Source organism: Neofelis nebulosa, chromosome X, assembly GCF_028018385.1.
Source record: "Neofelis nebulosa isolate mNeoNeb1 chromosome X, mNeoNeb1.pri, whole genome shotgun sequence".
Lineage (NCBI taxonomy): Eukaryota > Metazoa > Chordata > Mammalia > Carnivora > Felidae > Neofelis > Neofelis nebulosa.
The window spans coordinates 123,690,350-123,713,258 of record NC_080800.1 but is presented as its reverse complement, the minus strand read 5'-3'; the positions used below and the strand labels follow the sequence as shown (position 1 = coordinate 123,713,258).

The 22,909-nt window shown below is 42.5% G+C and overlaps 1 protein-coding gene across 4 annotated transcripts in view; it reads right to left on the bottom strand.

Moving 5' to 3' along the window:
• The window catches only part of MTM1 (myotubularin 1), a 109,810-nt gene that overhangs the window by 15,815 nt on the left and 71,086 nt on the right, over positions 1-22,909 (bottom strand). For all 4 annotated transcript variants that reach the window (XM_058713681.1, XM_058713684.1, XM_058713683.1 and 1 more), the window contains 4 exons: positions 15,055-15,138; positions 12,713-12,862; positions 8,145-8,333; positions 4,153-4,338 (listed from right to left, as the gene is read on the bottom strand). In XM_058713681.1, coding sequence (XP_058569664.1) covers positions 4,153-4,338; positions 8,145-8,333; positions 12,713-12,862; positions 15,055-15,138 — 609 coding nt within the window. The remainder of the gene's footprint in view (positions 1-4,152; positions 4,339-8,144; positions 8,334-12,712; positions 12,863-15,054; positions 15,139-22,909) is intronic.

Here is a 22,909-nt window from a genome sequence, read left to right as displayed (position 1 = left end):
CTTGCTCTGCAGACTAAGCCAGCCAGGCACCCCTAAAAATAGGTACTTTTATCATGTTGACATAAACAGTAACCAAAGATAAGTGGACAAAGTAGTCCCAAGAAGGACAGGTTAGGGGACCTGATGGCACATCAATTATTCATGCAAAAATCAGTTTTTACAATGACTAGCGCAGCTTTATTTCTTCCAGCATTCTAAGTATCTCCTCAAACTCCCGTTTACAGTTTTTATTTAAGGTGCTTGTGAAGAAAGGGCTGTTGAGAAGCAGTGGTAATGCAGCAGGTCACTTGAGTTCAACTGAAGGAACATTTTTACAGAGGGCAACTTCACTCCAGACACGTCCCTTATCACGAAAAAGAATGCAATCTCAGCCAATTATCTTTAGAAATTATTAGATGTTTGCCAATAGGGTATGAATTCCCGCCATTGCTTCTTGACAGGAACGCCTGGTAGTTATGTAATGACATGTGACACATTGAGCCAATCACAGAATTGTGGTTCCTTTCTAAAGTAATGGTACCCGCCCCCACCACCAGCTTCTGTTGGACTAAAAGAGACAATGTCCACAACACGATGACATGGATTATGTCGCCTTCTAGGAAACACAAAATAATATGTCACTTTCCAACGGGAAGGTCTATAGGGGAAGAGTGTCGAAAAGGACAGAGGGGGGCGCGGGGCGCCTGGGTGGCTCAGTCAGTTAAGTGTCCGACTTTGGCTCAGGTCATGATCTCACAGTTCGTGACTTCCGTGTTGGGCTCTGTGCTGACAGCTCAGAGTCTGGAGCCTGCTTTGGATTCTGTGTGTGTGTCTCTCTCTGCTCCTCCCTCTCTCTGTCTCTGGCTCTCTCAAAAATAAAAAAAGAGAAAAGGGCAGAGAAAAAAATGTAAGCTCCAGGAAACAGAGACACTCTACCCTGTCAGGGCTCCATCGGTGAACTAGAATGACGATATAGGACACGTGCCAAGGTGGTGGTCTTTTCACTCGCAAAGCCTGCCCTGTGTTGCACAGAGTGGTCGGACCGTTTTGCCTGAACGCAGGCTAGTGGTGGCCATGCCACGTGTCTATCAGCAGTCCTGGGGCCGCAAAACAGCATGGGAGGCTGAATAATGCTCACCAAAGATGGCTGGGTCCTAGCCCCTGCAAATCTGTGAATACTGCCTTATATGGTTAACAGAGACTTTGCAGATGTGATCAAGATAATGACTTTGAGATGGAGAGGTTATCCTGGATTATGCAGGCGGGCCCTAAATTCCATCCCATATATCCTGATAAGAGGGAGCAGAGGGAGATTTCACAGAGAGAAGGCAACATGATTGTGGAAGCAGAGACTGAAGTGATCTGGCCACAGCAAGGAACGCCAGCAGCCACCTGAAGCTAGAAGAGGTGAGGAACAGATTCTCCTCTAGAGCTTCCAGAAGTAGCACAGCCCAAACGTGCTCCCCCATTCCCACCTTATCTTCAAGGTCGAGCTCAACGCTACCCATGACTCTACTCCTCTGTCTTCTAGCACAATCTGACCTATGCCTAAGTAGCCATGAGTCAGATGTCATTACAGGTGTCTCTCTGGGCTCCCCAGTTACAGATGGTCTCCAGATAGAACAATGACAGTTTCTTTCATTTCTTTTGTATCTCCCTCTCTTTGGGCAAAACAATAAAAATTTACAGGGGTCTTTTAAGGCATTTTCCATATTCCTTAAGTCCTAACTTCCATACTTCATCTTATGTGATGGCCTTGGACTCCTAATTTCTTCAGACACGTGAGCCATTGAAGAAGACCTACTTCTGACCAGTCTCTCTTCTATCTAGCTCAGAGTAGGAGCTGACTCACCTTGTCTAATAATTCCTGTGCCTGTGCCCTCTCTTTCAGAAAAAAAGCTCTCTCCCTTATTTACAAAAGTAATATATATTCACTGGATAAAAATGGAGAAGGTGAACAAAAGCACAAAAACGAAACTAAAAATGACCATAATCCCATGAACTCAGCAAGAATCATTGCTAACGTGTCCCTCTCAGCACCATTAAAGGGCTCAGCTTGAGTTGGTTGCCCAACAGCTGATTCTCACGTTTCCATCTCAGTCCCAAGCCCCTGTTCTGAGTTCCGCCTTGCAGGAAGAAAATTGCCTGTTACCTATCACCAGGTGGATGGCCCGCCGCTGCCTCAAACAGATGATGTTTTTTTTAACCAAGACCCTGCTCAGGACAATCTTGCATCTGCAAATGGTGGTGTCATCTTCCCAGTTACCCAGCTTCACCCTCTTGGCATCAGCCTACATTTCTTGAGACCCTGCGTCTAGGTAATCATCAAGCCCACAGGCCCTTCCTCGGAAAGCTCTCCTGTCTGTCCCTTTCATAGTGCCCCCCTCCCCACCTGGACATGTTCTAATTCTGATCATTACCACCCTGCCTCTGGATACCTGAAGTGGTTATTTTCTGACTTTACCTTCTTTCCTTTCCTATAAGAACCTGCCAGAACATTTTCCTACTACTTCACTACTCCAAAACCTCTGGGGCTTCCAACAACCTAGCTTCATGGCCAAGGCCTCTGACCACCTGGCTTCTCCCAGGTCTCTGAGATGAACCTGCAACTCCAGAATTCCTCACTCTTCCCAACAGGGCCTCCCCCAGGCCTGTTCCTGGACTTTGGTTCAGAATGCCTCCTTCTCTAGAATGGGTTCCCTCATCCCTTTCACTTAACACACTGCAGCAAGGAGCAGAAGCTTTCCTGTCACACGTACATACCACGTCTTCAACTGCACAAACCTCCTTAAAGGCAGAAGTATGTCTCATACCTTCTTCCATTCATGAGGTCTAGTGTGATGCTTTGCATATAAGAGTACACTACTTTTTTGTTTACCTTTTACTAATTTTATTTAACTCCGGTTTTAACAAACTGATATATATTCTGAAAATGGTAGTAATTTTGTTTCTAATACTACTATTTTAAAAAATAAATGTTTATTTTAGAATAGTTTCAGATTTACAAAAAAGTTATAAAGGTACTACAGAAAGTTCGCATATACTCGACCCAGTTTGCCCTATTCCTGACCTCCTATAATGGTGTGGTACATTTGTCACAACCAGTGAAGCGATATTGACATACTATGAAATTATCAATGAGCATATTAACTTATTTTTAATAAAGCACATACTTTATTCAGGTCTCCTTAGTTTCTACTTAATGTCCTTTTTCTAAAGCAGGCTGCCAGCCAGGCCCCACGTTACCTTCAGCTGTCACAATTAATTTGTTTTGCTAACTCCTTTTTGAGAATACTGAATTAAGAAAAAAATGAAAGTTATAGACAGGCAAAAGAAAAATATGATTCCTATCAAATTTGAAAGTACAATTTGACTAGAAAATAATCTATATCAAAAATGCACCTATTTAAAGTGGGCTTTTCGTTTGTTTACAGAACTAAATGGTGGTTTCTGAAAGTGTTAGTTTCCTCAGATAGCTTCAAGTACTTTTACTCTTAAAGACTGCAGGCTTTTGATGCCTTTATCAAGATGAAGGATTGAATATAATCAAGGCATAAAGTTCATTCTTTAAAATAAGTCAATTTGAGATTATTTTCAATAAAAACAATCTATCTCTAGGTCCTTGAGGGTCATACCCAGTAACAGTTAGATAATCAATTGGCTGTTCCTAAATAAATCTGCATGAAACCCCAACTACTTGCTATCGACAACACGGGAAGTGACATCTCTACCAACACTCAAACTGTTCTGGAGTGATGCTGTGAAATCTGTAATTTAGGTAAGCAAATTATAAAGAGACACAAAACCGTCAAATGTAGAACCCTACACTACAAATAACTGCTCAATTTTAAAACTGAAGGAATTAAAAGAGATTCCTGTTCCACTAAACAATGACTTCCTTTTTTATACATGTAAATCTTTTTTAAAAAAAATATACTTGCCTTGGGGCATCTGGGTGGCTGAGTCAACTAAGCATCCAACTCTGGCTCAGGTCATGATCTCATGGTTGATGAGTTCGAGCCCCACATTGGGCTCTGTGCTGACAGCTCAGAGCCTGGAGCCTGCTTCAGATTCTGTGTCTCCCTCTCTGTCTCTGCCCCTCCCCTGCTCTCTCTCAAAAATAAATAAACATTAAAAAAAAATATATATATATATATATATATGTTTACTTGCCTTGATGTGTTCTAACCAGTGAGTAGACTCCAAACTGGACAACCAGTGAGATTCTTCCACATTAGGATAAACAATGTCTTTGACTTTTTTTAAAGATTCCCTCATAACATGAATGTTATGAATGTCTAAGAAGAAAAGTTCGGCGTTGTGATATGCATCATCACTTTCATATCCTCCTCCTGTTGCCTGAGAAACAGCAAGATATACAAATAATCAGTTGGATTTTCTACTTCGTCAGTAACTTAGCCAAATATTTCAAGTTACTGGTCCTCCAAATCTCAACTTAAAACCTTCCGACTTAGATGCGATGACTGATGTGACCTGACTTCCTACCCAACACAGCCTCAACAACATTAGTCACACTCTGAGCTAGAAGAAAATAGCAGGCTGGCAATTTCCTAGGGATCTGTATTCACAAGAAAAAAATCATTTCAAAATGTTCCATAATTACTAGCTCTTCTTCTGGATCTGGAAAGGCATGAGCAGGTTCTCAAGGGTCCTTGTCCTCTATCAGCTCTGTAGAAGTACTCTTCTTCAGCAGCGGTGGAGGGGGGGTAGAAGGGGGTGGAGGCGCTTTGGCCCCTCTTTGCTATGTGATTTGAGGCAAGGCACTCAACCTCCCTGAGCCTCAACGTTCTCTCCCACAGAATAGGCAATAACACTTCAGTAGGTTAAACAGGATTAAAAGGAGGCACACTCTATCACAGCTAACACCAGCCACCATTTAATGAGCCCCAGTGAGGTTCCAGATACTGATTCTTGCTTTCCATAATCTTATCTAATTCTTACAGCAATGCTGCAAGCAAGGGAGGTATTACTATCCCCATTTTGCGAAAGAGAAGAGATACTATTTAACGATCCCCAAAGCCCCATGGTAATCAACAGAATTCACGCTGAGTTCAAAGCCCAAACCTTTTCTAGTGCACCATGACTGTCTGCTGTGCAAACACCAAGGACAGAGAGCTGCACATAGTAGGCCCTCAAAGAGCAAAAGGTTTCAAGGGGAGACAAGATGGCCACCACCTATACCACAGCACCTGAAAGTATTATCTTGCCAGGGCAGGTATCCGTCCACCTTCACAATGTGGTGAAGATACCCATTTTCCAAGTAGAGAAAAAGAAATGTAATGGTTTTGTTGAAGAACCTGGTTGCATTTTGTTTAATGTTTTAACATGCCATGGAACATGTGGCCTCTGGCCCTTTAAGAAAAAGTTAAATAATTCATAGACTTGCCAAGAAAGCAATGTTCTATAAGCTGAAATGGAAGGGGAAGGCACTGGACAAATGTGCTATTGCTACATTTTGCCTCTTTTTATTTATAACAATAGGAAGAATATATAACATATTTTAGAGCTTGTTACTAACAGCATCATCAGTAGTAAGTAGACAATACACATTCACATTACCGTTTTTAAAAAGTTATTAGCTAACGAATAGACAGATGAGCCTTATTTCCCTGTTGTTGGTTATCCATGCCTCAGGGCATAGCACTTTGCAGCTCAGATCAGAGGCCAAGACAGAGGCGCTCCTATCTACCTGGCAGTTACTTCCTAAACTGCAGGCTCCCAGCCTGGGAGGAGATAGCAAGCCTAAATTTTGCTGGAGCTGCAAGCCTATAAAGCAATGACACACGTCACCCTCCTAGAGATGACCTGCTTCTCTACACATGTGGTTTTTAAAAAGCTACGGTGATTTGCAAAGAGATTCTCAATGCTGGAGTTTCTTTCATACATAACTGAAGATACCATGCAAAAATAAAAAAAATAAAATAAAAGGAAAACTATACTTGCTGCTCATTGCCAGAGCAAAGACAGGCATTAATGCGGTTCCACTGTAATCACAGCAGACCGCCACCAAATTGAAGCAGCCTGGTGCTGAGTCTTATCTACACCTGGGGTTGGTTTGTTTACTTTAAAATGGTGTAATGTCGCTTATTACATCGGAGGTTGTAAATTTCTAAATCTCCACAAGGGAGGAACAATTAGGTCCAAAGAGAACAGAAGTCACAAGGGTAAAAATCAATTAGTCAAGCATAGATTGAGTTCCCAAAAGTTCCAATTCTCCATCTCTGGTTACTTTGGAAGTCTTTTCAGTTTCCTTCTCTTCAACAGAAAGGAACAACCCAGATTATCTAATATGACAATGCGAAGGTCCAAGGGCCTGTTGCTATGGATATAGATGACGAGGGGAGAGACACAGCCAAGGGAGGAGGGAACCAGAGCTTGATTTTTAAAGAATGCTGCAGAGATCTTTAAAGCCTAGGTTTTTTCCTTAATTTTTTTCTTCCCTTCATCCCTAACAGGACTAGCAACACAGGCATATTTCCTGAGTGTTAAAAGGCATTCAAGAATTCTACTGCTATAGCAGTAAGCTTGAGTTAATATGATGAAGGTATTTGTTTTATACATTTACATATTTTAAAATATTCTTTCTAAATACTTCATTTTAATGTAACATCATATCTATTTCAGGCTAAATGTGTACATGCAGATATTGCATTTTATGCATGTTTTGAACTCTCAACTATATATGAGGGAAGGAACAGAAATATCTAAAGTTATGAAGAATGCAAGAAGATATTCATAGTTAGACTTAATTTCCTACATGTTTTACTTATAATTCCTAATTTACTCATGAATACCACTCCTGATTGCTTTACATAGAATTTCCAAATCATTTCCATTAGTGAGACAAAAACTGTTACTGCAGTAATAGAGAGCTTGTCCAAGGGCACACCGGGAGCAGAGGGGACCCCCACCCCCCATGCAAATGTGGAAGACACACGATCCGTGTGCAAACAACCACAGTCTGCATCTCTCTCTGAGCCACTGGAGGATGTGTTTTGCTTTTGGGTTCTTGTCTTGTGCTATGAATAATTGAAGATGCCAGAAAAGTGACCTCGGGATAAGCAAAGTATTCAAGATGATGAAATTTAAGCCTACAGCTGATGAGAAACAATAAATCTGAAAGGCGGAATGGTGGTGAACAACGTGGGGCAGGCCCACTGTGAGCACTTGGGAGTGACAGCTGGCAATAACAGGAGACGGAAAACACAAAAAGAAAAGAAGAAATCGAATGTTAAAAGCATATCAATCTGGGGCTGATTAGAGTCTGGGCAAACAGCCTTATATCTTGCGGCAACTTCTGGGGAGCTTCTGAAAGCAACACTACATAGTCACTGATGTTCACAGCGACGTCCCCAACCAATTTTAGGGGCACTTGGCACACTCTGCTTAAGAAGGCCAAGAAGACAATGGAGACAGATTGCTGCTGAAAACAGTAACATTGTGTGTGCCTGATTGTAAAATCCATATACAGAAATCTCCTTTTATTGAATTATCTTATATAAATGAGCAGGCACATTAACAAGTGCAGTGAAGAGACCGTTTGGATGAAGCTACAGATTTAGGGTTTAACCATTGCAGCTTCCCACAACTCCTCGTAGATGCCTAAGGCACTCCAAAGAGGGCTGAACTTGCGACAGGATTGAAGTTCATTATAGTTTGATACTCATCTAATTTACCTAAAGGTTATTCTCATTTAACGGATTCACGTTTTAAAATACGTTTTGTGGGGCGCCTGGGTGGCGCAGTCGGTTAAGCGTCCGACTTCAGCCAGGTCACGATCTCGCGGTCCGTGAGTTCGAGCCCCGCGTCGGGCTCTGGGCTGATGGCTCGGAGCCTGGAGCCTGTTTCCGATTCTGTGTCTCCCTCTCTGTCTGCCCCTCCCCCGTTCATGCTCAGTCTCTCTCTGTCCCAAAAATAAATAAAAAACGTTGAAAAAAAAATTTAAAAAAAAAATAAAAATAAAAAATAAAATACGTTTTGTGATTAAAACTACTTCCTATGTCAGCAAAGTAGTCTTCCTATTTCAACTAAGTTTAACTATTAACGTAAGCCCACAAAGTGCCACACCGCGGCAAACCCAATCATGTAAAACATGGCACACTGTATCTAAGAGAAGCATTTGTCATGTCACTAAATGCACTCACCTTGTTCGCCACTGCATTTACATTGGGTCTTGCATCATAGATTGTGAGTTTAGAAATTTGTCTATTAGTCTCCCTGATAACATCGAGATACTTCTCATCATCCTTATTCCGTTTACCACTCATACCGACAAGAGGCTGACTGCAACGCACGATGACGGTCTTGTTTTCTGGATGAATCCATGACAGCACCTAAGGTTAGTTCAGAAATTTTAAGCTATCAGGAAAAAAATCTCAAAACAGAAATACCCAAAACAGAAAGCACTAACAATCATGAGGAAGTGAATCTGATTTTGCCAAAACAGAATACCGGTTCACCTGTGATTTTATGCAATGTGCTCAGCAACACACATTTAACAGTGACAATTATCCAGAGGCAGCTAGAATAACCAATTGCTTTACCAGTGTTTTCTTGTAGAAGTTAAATGCTTACCGAAAAAAAAAAAAAAGTTCTCTCGCTTAAAGGAAATAAAAAGCTTCTGATATTACTTCTGGTCTGTAGCTTGTACTGGATTTCTCAGTGATACGTAAAGGAAATCACGTCTGGTACAACGTGTCTCCATAATACCAACTCACATCTACAGCTCATGTAGATGTGAAGCACATGTCTGCTGTGGCTGTAGCCTGGGCACTAAGCTCACAGTCTGTGTCACTTCTGTCTCCTCCACCATCGAATGAGGAGGAGCATGACTCCATGGCCCTGCTGGGAGGATGAATGAAAAACACAGGTGAAGTACCTTCCAGGGGCGAGCTGGGCAGCCCACGGAGTCAGATATGAAAAACTATGAAAAGCAGACAGAAGAACTAAAGAAGCAGAAGTGTCTGAGCTCACTTAATAGAAGGCCAAATGCGCTGTCATCCCTGAAGTCACCCCCTCCGTGACGGCAAATGATAAGCACTGATGTCCATGAAAATCGATGTACATGATGCCGACATTGGGTTAGTGAGAAGAGGATGTGACGGCATTAATGAATACTCATTCATGGACTCTTCACGCCATGAAGAGACCTGTACAAAACACCACTGTGACTCCTAAGAGTCCAAAGGCTGAGAAGTGGGAAGCCCTGGGACAAGAACTGGCCCTCCCTGACCTCCACTTTGTAACCAACAAGGTGGAGATGGGACCTGCCCAGCCTGCCTCCTGTGGCCCTCGCTTTAAGACCAGTAAGAGACACGAGATCACTTTGACATGTGCACGGAGTTGTCATTTTTCAGGTTTACTGCGATGTAAGTGACATGCGGCACTGTGGAAGTTTAAGCTGTACAACATGTTGATCTGATACAAGATCACTTTCAAAAAAGAAAATTGCTACACGTAAGAGACCTATTACTTGATAGAGACCCTCCCAAGTTTTAAACTGAAATCAGGTCCTGGGCAAGACACCATCCTGTGCCACCACCCATGCCTTCCCTTCCTCCACCCCTCTTCTCTCTGCTTGGGAAGTTTAAGGCTGGAGTCACCAGATCATATTAAGAAATGCTTCTAAGTTGTTTCACTTCCTCTTTTCTTTTTCTTGAGGGATCTTGACTACCTTTTTATTTTTTTAATATTTATTTATTTACTTAATGTTTATTAATTTTTGAGAGAGAGTGTAAGTGGGGGCAGGGCAGAGAGAGAGGGAGACTCAGAATCCGAAGCAGGCTCCAGGCTCCAACCTGTCAGCACAGAGCCCGATGCAGAGCTCGAACCCACGAACTGCGAGATCATGACCTGAGCCAAAGTCAGACGCTTAACCCACTGAGCCACAAGGAGCCCCTATTTTTGAGAGAGAAAGCAGAGAAGGGGCAGAGAGAGAGGGAGAGAAAAAATCTCAAGCAGTCTCTGCGCTGTCAGCATAGACCCCAACACGGGGCTCAAACTCATAAACCATGAGATCATGGCTCAAGCCGAAAATAAGAGTCAGATGCTTAACTGACTGAGCCGCCCAGGCACCCCTTGACTACCTTTTTAAAAGGATGCTTGTGGGGCGCCTGGGTGGCGCAGTCGGTTAAGCGTCCGACTTCAGCCAGGTCACGATCTCGCGGTCCGTGAGTTCGAGCCCCGCGTCAGGCTCTGGGCTGATGGCTCGGAGCCTGGAGCCTGTTTCCGATTCTGTGTCTCCCTCTCTCTCTCTGCCCCTCCCCTGTTCATGCTCTGTCTCTCTCTGTCCCAAAAATAAATAAAAAACGTTGAAAAAAAAATTAAAAAAATAAAAAAATAAAAAAAAAATAAAAGGATGCTTGCTGTTTGGCTCACAGGTATAAATAATAGTAGCTTCACAACATCAACTACCATGACTGCTTTCAAAGTACATGGTACTATATTAGGTTATTCCTACTAAAGTTAATATCTAGAAGCCATAGATAATTAAGGATGTACACAAATATTTAGCCACCAAAAAAGATGTTGATCACAGCGTTGTTTATAATAGCAAAAAAATCAAAAAATAACCAAGATGTCTCATAATAAAAAACTGATTAAATACATATGGTGCATGTACACACTGGCACACAGATGTTTAACAGCAGGAAACACTCTTTCCAAGATAATGTTACACAGAGAAAGCAGAGACACAAATGACAGCATAATTTCTTTTTTTTTCCAAATAAAAATATGTATGCATAGAAGGAAGTCTGGAAGGACATAGACCAAAATGTTAACTGTGGTTCTCACTAGGTGGCAGAATCCTTTTTCTTTATCGGCATTTTGTAAAATATGTGAAGTAACTATGTGTTACTTATATGTTAAGGACTTGTGTAACATTAAGACAAACCTATGAGAGAAAAAGGAATGCATAAGAGAACATATGTATGCATTGATGGGAACATCAATGCATGTGGATCATTTTGTTATTAAATGGTATCTTATAATAGTTCATATGCTATTTATATACAAATAACAAAACTGCTTTCTCATCAATTCTTCTTGTATTTTTACATGGGCTTTCTTAAAAAAAGAACTGAATATCAAATAGTAAGGATTTCACATTAAAAGCGAATGCATTTTCTGGGTTATAGTCAAGAGTCAGATGGTTATGAGGTATATCAGAAAAAGTACATTATCTACTATTAAATATGATTAAGCATGGTAATCTATAAAGATATAGATGTGAAGGAGAACTTAGCTTTAGTTTTATTAGGGAAAATAAATACAAATTTGTGGCCACTATGAAGTAAGAAGGATCAATAAAATGGGTAAATAAGTAAAAAGTTAAGCATCTTATGTGTTCTACAGTGGGCTCTCATTCACTCAGAAGAGTGGAAACTAGGGGGTCAAGGTGGCAGCCTGAGCACACTTGTTTCCTCTCCTCTCCTGACCCAAATCCCATGAAATACACACACACACACACACACACACACACACACACACACACCCCTCCTCTCCTGCCCCAAATCCTGTGAAATACACACACACACACACACACACACACACACACACACACACACACGTTTCTCATGGTAGACGTTCAACTGAATGAAGGCATGAACGAAGTCGATCCACACTACCCTAACCTCCTCCTCCTGTGGGCAAGACAAATATTAGCAAAGACAGCTGGCCAAGGCAGGGGTGGAGTCTACGGCTACAACACAGAAAAGTATGTCGCAGAAGAGCACGAGAGGAGTAAACTTGTAATTCTAGCCTCGTTGGCACTGTATTCTAGCAAAACCAGCTGAAAAACATGTTCAAATACAATATACATCATTACGATCTGAACAGACACTGAGAATTAGAGAAGGGAGCGAATTTTAAAGTTATGATTCCTGTTATGTTGACACTAGACCAAAGTTTCACACAAATGTCCTTTTAAGGACAAAAAATGTCTAGACTTGGAGTTAAAGGCAAGGTGACATTAAATCTTAATTTCTTCTATCCTTGTTTTTCCAAAATCTGTTATTTAGAAAAACAAAAACAAAGCGATGTACTCATTATGACATGCTCTGATAATTAAGAGAGGAAAAATTCTCTAAATTTTTAGTCAAGAAAATTTATGTACACAAAGTAGATGGCGTGACTCACATAAATATTCAAGAGCCAAAGAGAACTTGGTGAACTAGGTCCAAGGATACTGTAAGCATACCGTCTGGAATCATGTGCATTTGGCGCTCGGGCAGCTGGCAAACATGATGAGGATGAGCTAACCCTAATAAAGGTGGCCGCATACAAAAGCCTGTACCCATGTGCTCTGTGCTCTGTGACATTAGACAGATAGTGCGTTGTTTCCAGTATGATTTGGCTGACACTTGTCAAGGGCCCGTCACACATAAGGTATGGGGCTGCAAAGGTGAAAACCGGAAAGTCCCTATACTTCCTTCTATCCTTCCAGCAAGCACCTGGTTTACGTATGGTAGTGTCACTTTCACCCTCTCCTGTATGAGAATTACTTGCGCTCATTCTCTGTCCTTGATTGTGAACTCCCGGAAGGCAGGTGCGGTCTCACTTCTTTTCCCGTTCAGAGCAGTCCTTTGTGTGCTCAGCGGGCACTCAAAAACGACACGGTGGACTGAGATTCCAAGAGTGTGTCTCTGACTGGATTCCTGTTCTTATGGGACAAAAGGCAGTCTTTGAGGAAAACATTAACTGTAGTACTCACTGGAATTCGGTTTCTGGATCTAAAAGTTGCGACTCTCCTGAGATCATCATCTGAGGCACGATATGGAACCACCAAGAGAGCAGGGTAGGTGTCACATAGTTCATAGCACTTATTGATAAAAGTGATTCTCCAGTGGTGGTTAGGCAAGCCCTGCAGGAGAGAAGGATGTCCAAGTCAGTATTGCACGGCTCCGTCTCCGGACTGGCCTTGGGTCTCCTTTCCTTTTGCTAGCAGAATCTGCACGTGCCTCTTTGAACACAGGATAGGGACGGTCTACTGATTTATAATAAAGGGAGCCAAATCAGTCATCTGGACAACATAAGAACACAAGACAAAACACTGGTGGCTTCCATAATTCTAAAATGTCATTGGTAAATACAAATTCTCTTGAATTTGAGCTCCTCGTTAATTTCACGTCAAACTATTCCTTACTATGTGTGTAACAGTAAGCCCAAGTGCATCTCCCACCTACGTACCCTCCCCACCCCAGAGAAAAGTGCATCACATAATTTTAACCTGTGTCCACTTGAGGGTAGAAGAGACATTGGGCAACTGCCTCTCCCTACTCAAAGCAGAGTGAATGCTTCAGTCTGCTCCAAAGTAGAAAGAGGCTAAGTTTATGCAGAAAGTCACAGAGGGGGAAGTAAAGGAAAACCCCTCTGGGGAGGCTCATTTCGCCACCTCCTAAAAGTGTTTTCAACCAAGTTGTTTGGGATTGGCGGTCACTCCGTAGGCTGTGTGAGAAATACAGCCACCTGCATTCTAAGCAGATGGCTAACGTGACAGGGAGACATGGAATACACTTGCCATTCTGCCAGCTACCCACAAAACCGCGTATGGACAAGATCCAGAGGTGGTGGAATATTCTCTCCCCATACTCACAAATACACAAATACACACACAAAGGTGAGCTATGTGGGTGTTTGCTGTGGGGACAGACATTGTACCTTTTCCTTAGGTCTGGTCCTATAGACCACGGACCAAACAGGTGAGTCTGATGCTGAGTCCAATTAGAGAGTTATAAGTCCCATGAGAAAGTTATAAGAAGAAAAGATGAAATATAATGGCAGTCTAGAACAAGATACCTTCAACAGTTCATATATGCATGCAATCTGAAAAACAGGAACTGTTTTGTTTCAAGCTAGAAACGTTGGCCTACAAAATAGTCTTAATATTGTCCATAACACTCCAAAACTAAGGTACAAATATTTAAATACATAATGCTACAGAGGCCTCCAAAACATGCAAAATGTTTCAATGGTCTTTCTTCTGCCTCAAGATCTGACCCAGAACAGAGATCATTAAAATGAAACACATATACAGCCTTTGAAAACCCACCAGTCTAAAGCGGACTTCTGGAAGCACAGGACGCCCTACTTCCTATGTGCGATCTAAACTCCCACACCCACATTCCTGAGCGTTGAATCTGCTTATGAATATGTACGCCGCCGATCAAGACTAGAAAGAATAATCAACCCAGATGCTTGGTAGTGGAGGTGGTGGCTAGAAAGTTCTCCTCGAGTCTAGGGTCCTAGAATTTTACTTTACATTCACTGCCTTTTCATATAAAGCAACTGGGCTCGATCAGAGTCTCACAGCTCACTCAGCAAATGCTCCCAATTATTTTAAGAGCTTTGTAGGATGAGGACTATGAAAACCTCCATCACAAAACTCCTACCTGGCCTACAAACTTGATTAAACCACAGGTCAAATTGTGGCTCCTGTTACATAATACACACTGGCTCTTCTTCACAAAAAATGCCACAAGAGACCTTTGATCCTGAACAGCAACATTGTACCAAGCCTCTTGCCTTTATTACAGCAAATGAACATGCATGCAGGTGAAGTTCACAGAAGAGAGCAGTAAAAGCTATTCTAGTATATGTTCATCAAAGCTTTGTTGGAAAAGTCAGCATTATAGGAAAATAGTCCTAATTCATTTCAATCTGCAAAGTGGAATAAATATAATTTAAATTTAGCTGTCAGTGATAGTTATGCTCCCAAATGTGTAAATACATAGTGACAAGAACGCCTCAATAGTAAGGTATAGAAGTTTGACTTTTCTAGACTCCACGTATTTGATTCATTTCATGAACAACATACAACTGACATTGTTCATGTACCAGAAGGAAACAGAACTTGGCTACCCAGCTTTCAATGCAACTTGAATATAGCTAGGGAATGAGCTCATAAATCATACAGTAATCGAAAAAATGAGCTATAACTGCCACAAAAAATATACTAAGCAAGGATTTCACTGATTCTCAAAGAGTATGACTGACAACATAGTGTCACCATGCGTGTTTAAGATTTACCACCTGCCGTAGCACCTGTTGACTTACCTGCCTTCTGTATTCTTCTACTGGGTTATAAACTGTCCATCCATCCACGTTAAACTTTTCTTCATTTAGAAATGCAAATATTGGCTAGAAAAGGCAAAAGGAAAAAGAGAATTTAAAGTGCAGCATGACAGAACTGATAGTCTACTAATACTACACCCTCCAAGTTTTCACCAGATTTGCCTACCATGAAATCACAACCCAAAGTGAGACTTTCAAAAAGAAATGATGGTGAAAAGTGCACACTAGACTTCTGCTGCCTTCTTTTTTTAAAATTTTTTTAACGTTTATTTAATCTTGAGACAGAGAGACAGAGCATGAGCAGGGGAGGGGCAGAGAGAGAGGGAGACACAGAATCTGAAGCGGGGTCCAGGCTCTGAGCTGTCAGCACAGAGCCCGGTGTGGGGCTTGAACCCACCAACTGCAAGATTATGACCTGAGCCGAAGTTGTCCCCTTAACCAACTGAGCCACCCAGGTGCCCCCCTACTGCCTTCTATCTTGAGTAATAATTACTTCTGAGACCTCAAGTTTCCATGGCTGCAAACATCTTTTTTTTTTTTTTTATCTTTATCGTGAGAGAGAGAGAGAGAGAGCATGTGCACACATGTGTACAAACTTGAGCAGGGAAGGGGCAGAGAGAGAGAGAGAGAGAGACAGACAGACAGACAGACAGACAGAGACAGAGAGAATCCTGAGCATGCTCTGCACTGTCAGCACAGAGCCCAATGTGGGGCTCAAACCCACGAACTGTGAGATCATGACCTGAGCCAAAGTCAGACACTCAACTGATTGAGCCACACAGGTGCCCCTACAAACATTTCTTTCTTTTTTTAATGTTTTCTTATTTTTGAGAGAGAAAGAGACAGAGACAAGGAGTGTGTGTACTAGTGGGGGAGGGGCAGAGAGAGAGGGAGACACAGAATCCAAAGCAGGCTCCAGGGTCTGAGGTGTCAGCACAGAGCCCAATGTGGGGCTCGAACCCACAAACCATGGGATCATGACCTGAGCAGAAGTCGGAGGCTTAACTGACTGAGCCACCCAGGTGCCCTGCAAACATCTCTTTTAATGTGCCCTTGTTTGAAATTATCTTCCAGATAAGTCAGATTTCTAGACCAAAACTACACCTATCAATTTTAAACATCAGCAATTGATCAAGTAAAACCCACCTAAAAAAAAAGGAAATTCAGGAATAATTATTAAATAGTACAGCTGTCTCAAAACATGAGGGACAGGACATTAGGAAAATTCTTAACTGTTTGTTCTCTATGAATTCGGAATCAATGCCATGATCTCTGTGAGATGAAGGACCCAGACCTCTCCTTGCTTTTCCTTCTGTGCTCACTCTGGAGGCGATTACCATCCAGACCCTAGTGACTCCTACCTAGTAGCTATTGCTCTTCAGCGCCAACTTGGATCTGCAGGCCAGGCAGTCCAAGGGACCACCCCACAACTCCAGCCTAAGAGGCATCTGGAAGATTCTAAAGTTAACACATCCAAAGCCAAACCCCTGACCACCCCTGTATCCTGCTCCTCCCACAGCCTCCTCATTGAAATAGATGGCAGCCCCATCCTTCTAGATGAGCCCAAAACCTTGGTGTCATCCTCATCAGCTCAATGCTACCACCTGGTCAAAGTCTTCACCGTCCCCCATTTGAATCATTATAATAACTTCCTAACTGGTCCCCTACTTTCTATTTTTTTACCTCTATAGTCAGAGTAACAGTGTCACAACCTAAGTCAGTTCAAGTTATTCCTCTGGCCCAAATCCTCCTGTGGCTTTCCATCTCACTTGGAGCCAAAGTGGAAGTCTATCCAATGGTCTACGTGGCTGTCCACCATCTGGCCACATCCCTTACCATGTCTCTGCTCTTCCACTGCTCACTCCTCTCCGGCCAAATTCACCTCCAGTGCTGTTCCCCCAAAGCGCCAAGTGCATTCCAACATCAGGGCCTTTCCACCCACAGCTCCAGCCGTCTGGAATCCTTCCCCCCGCCCATGGCTTTCCCCCTTACTCTTTCACATCTCTGCTCAAATGTAACCTTAAACAGCGAGACTTACTCTGATGCCCTATAGAAAAACTACATGCTACCCCCAGAACAGCACCCCCTATTGTCCTTTCCATTTTATTTCCCCATATTACTTATGACCATTAGACAGATTGTAGATTTACTTGTTTGTTTACCGTTGGACTCCCACTGTCCCCTCCCTAGAACATGGACTCCATAAAGACAGACGACTGCTTTGGCCACATCCTCTTTTCCTAGTAACTGGAACAGTGTCTGGTCCATAGTAGGCAGAACATGTATTTTTTGTTGCCGATGAAACTGTGAAGCCTATCCAGCCTCTGTACAATGACTTTCTCTGGAGGCACCATGTTTGGGCACTTTTTCCTCTGGGGGTCTTCCTTCCCACCCATTTTCCTCTGTTATCATACTACAACTTTGAATGGCAGCATTCTCTCTCCTACGTTACAGAGAGTTTCTGGAAAAGCCTTACTTGGCAGCAACAGTTTAGTGTATCTAAAAGGCGGGAGTTTTGGGGGTACCTGGGTGGCTCAGTTGGTTAAACGTCCGACTTGGTTCAGGTCATGATGTCACGGTTTGTGGGTCTGAGCCCTGCATCGGGCTCTGTGCTGACAGTAGGAGCCTGGATGGAACCTTCTTCAGATTCTGTGTCTCCCTCTGTCTGTGCCCCTCCCCTGCTCACGCTCTTTCTCAAAAATGAACAAACATTAAAATAAATTTAAAAGGCAAGAGGTTTAAGGTGAAAACTGATCAAGAACATGCTCTCCAGACTCTCCTCTTCAACTTTCTAAAGCATAGGACACCCTCAGCAGGTCTCAGTTCTGGCGGTGGTAGGTCCAAGTGCTATGTATTCTGCATGGGTAGCATGCCAACCACACAATACTGATCTAGCTAAGCAATTCGCTGATTGCTTAAATAGTTAATTATTCAGTACCACTGGGGAAAACAAATGATTTCTATTAACTGAAGTTTAAACGACAGAGGGACTTTTGATGAAAACAACACTAAAATGTATGGTGTACTTCTTCATCCCGAAACAGAATCAGTAGAACATAGCAAAGCAGTCTCTGGGTGACATCTGAGCCCTGGATATTATACTGGTCAGTAGCCGGCACAGGTACTGCTCAACACTCCCGGCTGCTGTGCTGTTGACATACTTGTACATGGCAGGTGGCTTAAGGCACAAGGTGTCATTCACTTTAGAAGAAGACCTATAATCTGCTTTCTTGAAATAAGTTCCTGATCTCAACATGGTTTTTGTTCAGTTTGCTTCTAGTTATTTATATCTTTCCCATGAAGCTCAAGTGAATATGGCAGCCTTTTAAAAACAAAGAATAACGCTGCTAACCCAAAGGCCAGATAAAACTTTCTCTCCAGAAAACTCATGATGTATGTTAATGCTATCAGTGTCCTCTGACTTGCCAGCAGCATTTTCAACGTACCTTACTATTTCTCAGTCACCAATAATAAAGCAATTCCTCTCTTGCTTCAAATACTCTCTTGTATCTTATATTAAAATTACTGATAAGCATAATATAAGTTTACAAGTTTGTTATCAGAACATGAAAGTTATACACCCCAAACCAAAATGATCTCCACGATTTCTTTCTTTTTTATTTCTTTAATGTTTATTCATTTTTGACAGACAGGGAGAGAGAGACAGAGCATGAGCAGGGGAAGGGCAGAGAGAGAGACACACACAGAATCTGAAGCATGCTCCAGGCTCTGAGTTGTCAGCACAGAGCCCGACGTGGGGCTTGAACTCACAAACCGTGAGATCATGACCTGAGCTGAAGTTGGACGTTTAACCTACTGAGCCACCCAGGCACCTCTCCATGATTTCTTTAACATGCTTGATTTAAGGGAACTCTGAACACAAGTAATATAAAAAACTGTCATTAACAAGAGAAAGATACAATGTGCTCACAGTAGCAACATCTCAGGTGGCCTTTCTCATGAAATCATTCTGGAATGACACTTCACATTACGATGATGCCCAGATATACAGGATGATGCCATGAACTGGCATCCCTTATCCCTGAAACATGGGTATGAGAACTCTATGATGGAAACTGTCCCCAGGTTAAGAGCTGAGAGCCAGACTTGGACCTCAGACATTTCAGGAAGGTTTATGAATCACCTAACAGCCAGATACTTCTGGTCATGAAATACACAGCAACACATCTAATACCAAACTGGAGCTTAAGGTAAAAAAGACCAGGTGCTTAAACTAATATTTTAACCATCTAAATAAATTAGCTTACAATTACAAGGAAATAAATCTTTTTTATAAAGGACAACTTGTTACTTTTTAAAGAAGAACCCGATGCAAACAGTAAGTTGTCCATACTTGGCTCTCATACTGAGGCAAGCATTCTAAAAGAACCCATGAGGATATTTTCTAAAGTTGAATGTACCCAGACTTAGGTCCCAGATATTGTAATTTTTTTACCCTTTTTTTTCTCCTTCAAGATCCAGATAAGAGAACAAAGCGAGAATGTTAAAATACAAGCTCTCAACAGAGGAACATAAAAGCGGATTATACAAAAAAACCTACTAAGCATTAAAGGACAGAAACAAAACCCTTCATCTGCATTATTACAAAGCACAGAATTCCCTACAAGTGGGGACTTGTGACAAGCCTAATTAAGGCTTCTGTCTGAAAACTGTTAAAACCTAAAGTTAATGGGCTACACACCTTGAGGTTTTTAGCTGACATTTATATTCTCTTACAGACAACACATTTTTCAAGACTTCGAGTCTTTTAATGCTTTATTAGTGGGGTTGCCATTTCCCAGTCATTCCTAATGATAACCTTGGCCCGATCGGGACCCTCTCTTGGGGAGACCCAAGCACCATGGAGAGAACCCTCCTTCAGGAGGATCGCCCAGGGGGAGGGGTGTGTGAGGCAGGAAATAGTCGAGTCGGCCGCTTGAACTGGTCCCGGCACCGATCTCCTTTCACTCCTTTCACGGCCCGCGGACGAGGCAACCAGGAGTCAGTGCGGGCTCAGCAAAGCCTGGGAGCCAAGGGGTTCGCCAAATCCGATCCGTGCTTCGGGAAGCGCCCCCACCCTAACCCCCGTGGCTTTCTTCTGGGGCCTGGTCCCTCAGCCTGGCTCTGCCTCAGGGTAGGGGCGGGGGTGCCTGGGCCCCGCCTTGGCCCCACAGAACCGAACAGGCAACTTGGCTGCTGCCAGAGGGTGGGGGAGGGGTGGGTGGGGCCCGTGCAATATACACAGATGACACTTAGGAACACAGCCTCGGGCCTCTGTGCAGATGACCTATCTGGCCGGCTGCTCTCCTTTTTTAAAAAAGTTATTTTGAAATAATTACAGATTTACAAGAAGTGACAAAGATGTACAGTCAAGTCCCGTGCAGCCTTCACTCAGCTTCCCTGATGTGAACATGCTGCATAGACAGCTAGAGTACAGTATCAGAATCAGGAAACTGACACCAGAAAACAGCCACCGTCAAGTGCCTATCCTGGTTTCAAATGAGCAGGTCTTCCTTTATTTGGCTCTTTATTGGTATTTTGGCATTTCACCAATTCAGATTCCTACTAGTCAAGAGATCCCATGCATGGAGACTTAAAAAAAAAAAAAAGCAATCATGTGCATTTTTTTCCAGGTTTAAAAATAGCACAATGTAACATTTGAAAAATGTTAAAAGGACAAAGTTGAGATGAAAATCTCCGATTTCACACTACGGATAAAAACAGCTCTGACAAAGAGAATGTAACTTGTCATTTAAATTTTCCTACATTTATCACTGTTGTGTCTCGTGGGAGAAAAAATCTGAAACAACAGGTTTTGGCTTTCACTTAATTAGCCATTGGTTTTAAATGGCAACTACATGAAGACGCATCAACTCACTTAAAACACCTAGACTGGACTTATTTATTTATCTAGTAGACTCTATCAATGTTGAGTGATTTAGAAGTTTCCTTCTTTGAGGTGGGAGAGCTGTCTGTCTGTGAATTAGGGTTCTAGATCTCATGGAGCCCCTCACGGAGAGCCTCTTCCCTCAAGGACTCTTCACAGTATGTCTCGGAACTGGATGTCACAGAATCAGATTTGTAAAAACTAAATATCATTCAAAAGGGAGGCAGTTACAGAAGAAAACTATTTTCATAGTACGCAGGGGAATGAATCGATAAACTATGGAGATTTAACAGTGCTTTCAAATGATGCTACCACCATGCAATGGCACGGTCATTGATGGACACAAGTTATAGAACGAGCAGACCCTTTTCAGGAAGTAAACAAAATATAACTCTGAATATCTAGTATTAAAAGTTCAGGGGCTCCTGGGTGGCTCAGTCGGTTAAGCGTCTGACCTCAGCTCAGGTCATGATCTCATGGTTTGTGGGTTTGAGCTCCACATTGGGCTCTGTGCTGATAGGTCAGAGCTTGGAGCCTGCTTCAGATTCTGTCTCTCTCTCTCTCTCTCTCTCTCTCTCTCTCTCTGCCCATCCCCTGCTCATGCTCTGTCTCTCCCAAAAATAAATAAATGTTAAAAAAAAAATTAAAAGTCAGGGGACTGTTAACTCCTTTCCAGATAGAATTTTGCAGTGTTGGAACAGGAATTTAAGGGAGCATTTTTTTTTTTTTTGTTCTAACTTGATTTCTGAAATTGAAGATACCCGCCTTTCTAAAAGCTTCTATCTACCACATAAGGGTGAGCAATGTAAATGCAGGTCATTTTCATCTTTTAGATTACACTTAAAAAACAGACCTCTTCATATAAGAAAAAATGCTTTCATTAAAGTGGGGGGGGAGCTAAAATTTTTAAGGAAGAACCACAGGAGGTACTGACACTTGGCAACGTTTGTAATTCTAAGTAACATCTTCAGGTAAGTGCATCAAAGGTAATTGAGTCGAAAAATCTGACACAAGTCTCATAGGTCAAAAGCAGCTAGCACATCAACTGCCATTTATACTTCCTGCATAAATAATTCTCCTCGTCCTCTTTCCACCACCTTCCCTGGGGAAAGTGGCTTAATATTTCTGGGTTGCCATCACCTTCATATATAAATATACACAGTCATTTATTCAGGAGAAGACGACTCAGTAAGTACATTTGAAATGTCATTTGAAACCATTTGGAAAAAGAGCATTCTTTCCTACTTGTCTACAATCATAATCACTTATGGTGACATTTCTCAGGGTTCATCTGTCGCACCTCTTCTCACTGTAACTGTCTCTCCTGGCAATTTTGGCCACATCTATGAAAATGCCAATGATCACATCTGGGCCTGCCAAATAAACCTTGCCCCGGGCCACAGCTCCAGGTACGCGGCCACCTGCCTCCTAGATATGTCTGTCTGGCTGTCCTACAGACACCTGCAATTCCACATATCTGAAATGGGGCTCACCGCCTCTTCCCTCCCCACTCCAATACTGCCCATCTCAAACAATGTCAACCTGTTTATCCAGGCTGGATTCTTCCCTATCATGTCATCCCCCATCATAATTATATTCACACAATCAACAAATTCTACTGTTCTTCTAGATCGTCCTCAAATCGTCACTCTCCTGCCCCTCTCCTTTGCCCCATTTGAAGGGCTCACAATCATGTACCCAGGTGACTAACGAACATCCCCAGAATTAAACTCCTGCCCCTCTCCATGCAGTCTGTATGCTGCAGCCCAAGCAATCTTCTGAAATCGAAATTTAATGTCACTTTACTGCTTCAACCCCTTGAATGGCTCCCCTCCCCTTCAGATAGAAAGTGGAACCTCTTAGTGGGGCAGGTTAGGCTCTGCGAGCTTTGGGGCCCAGCCTTCCCCTCCAACACCATCTATCTGTCACCACTACTCCCACATAGACACC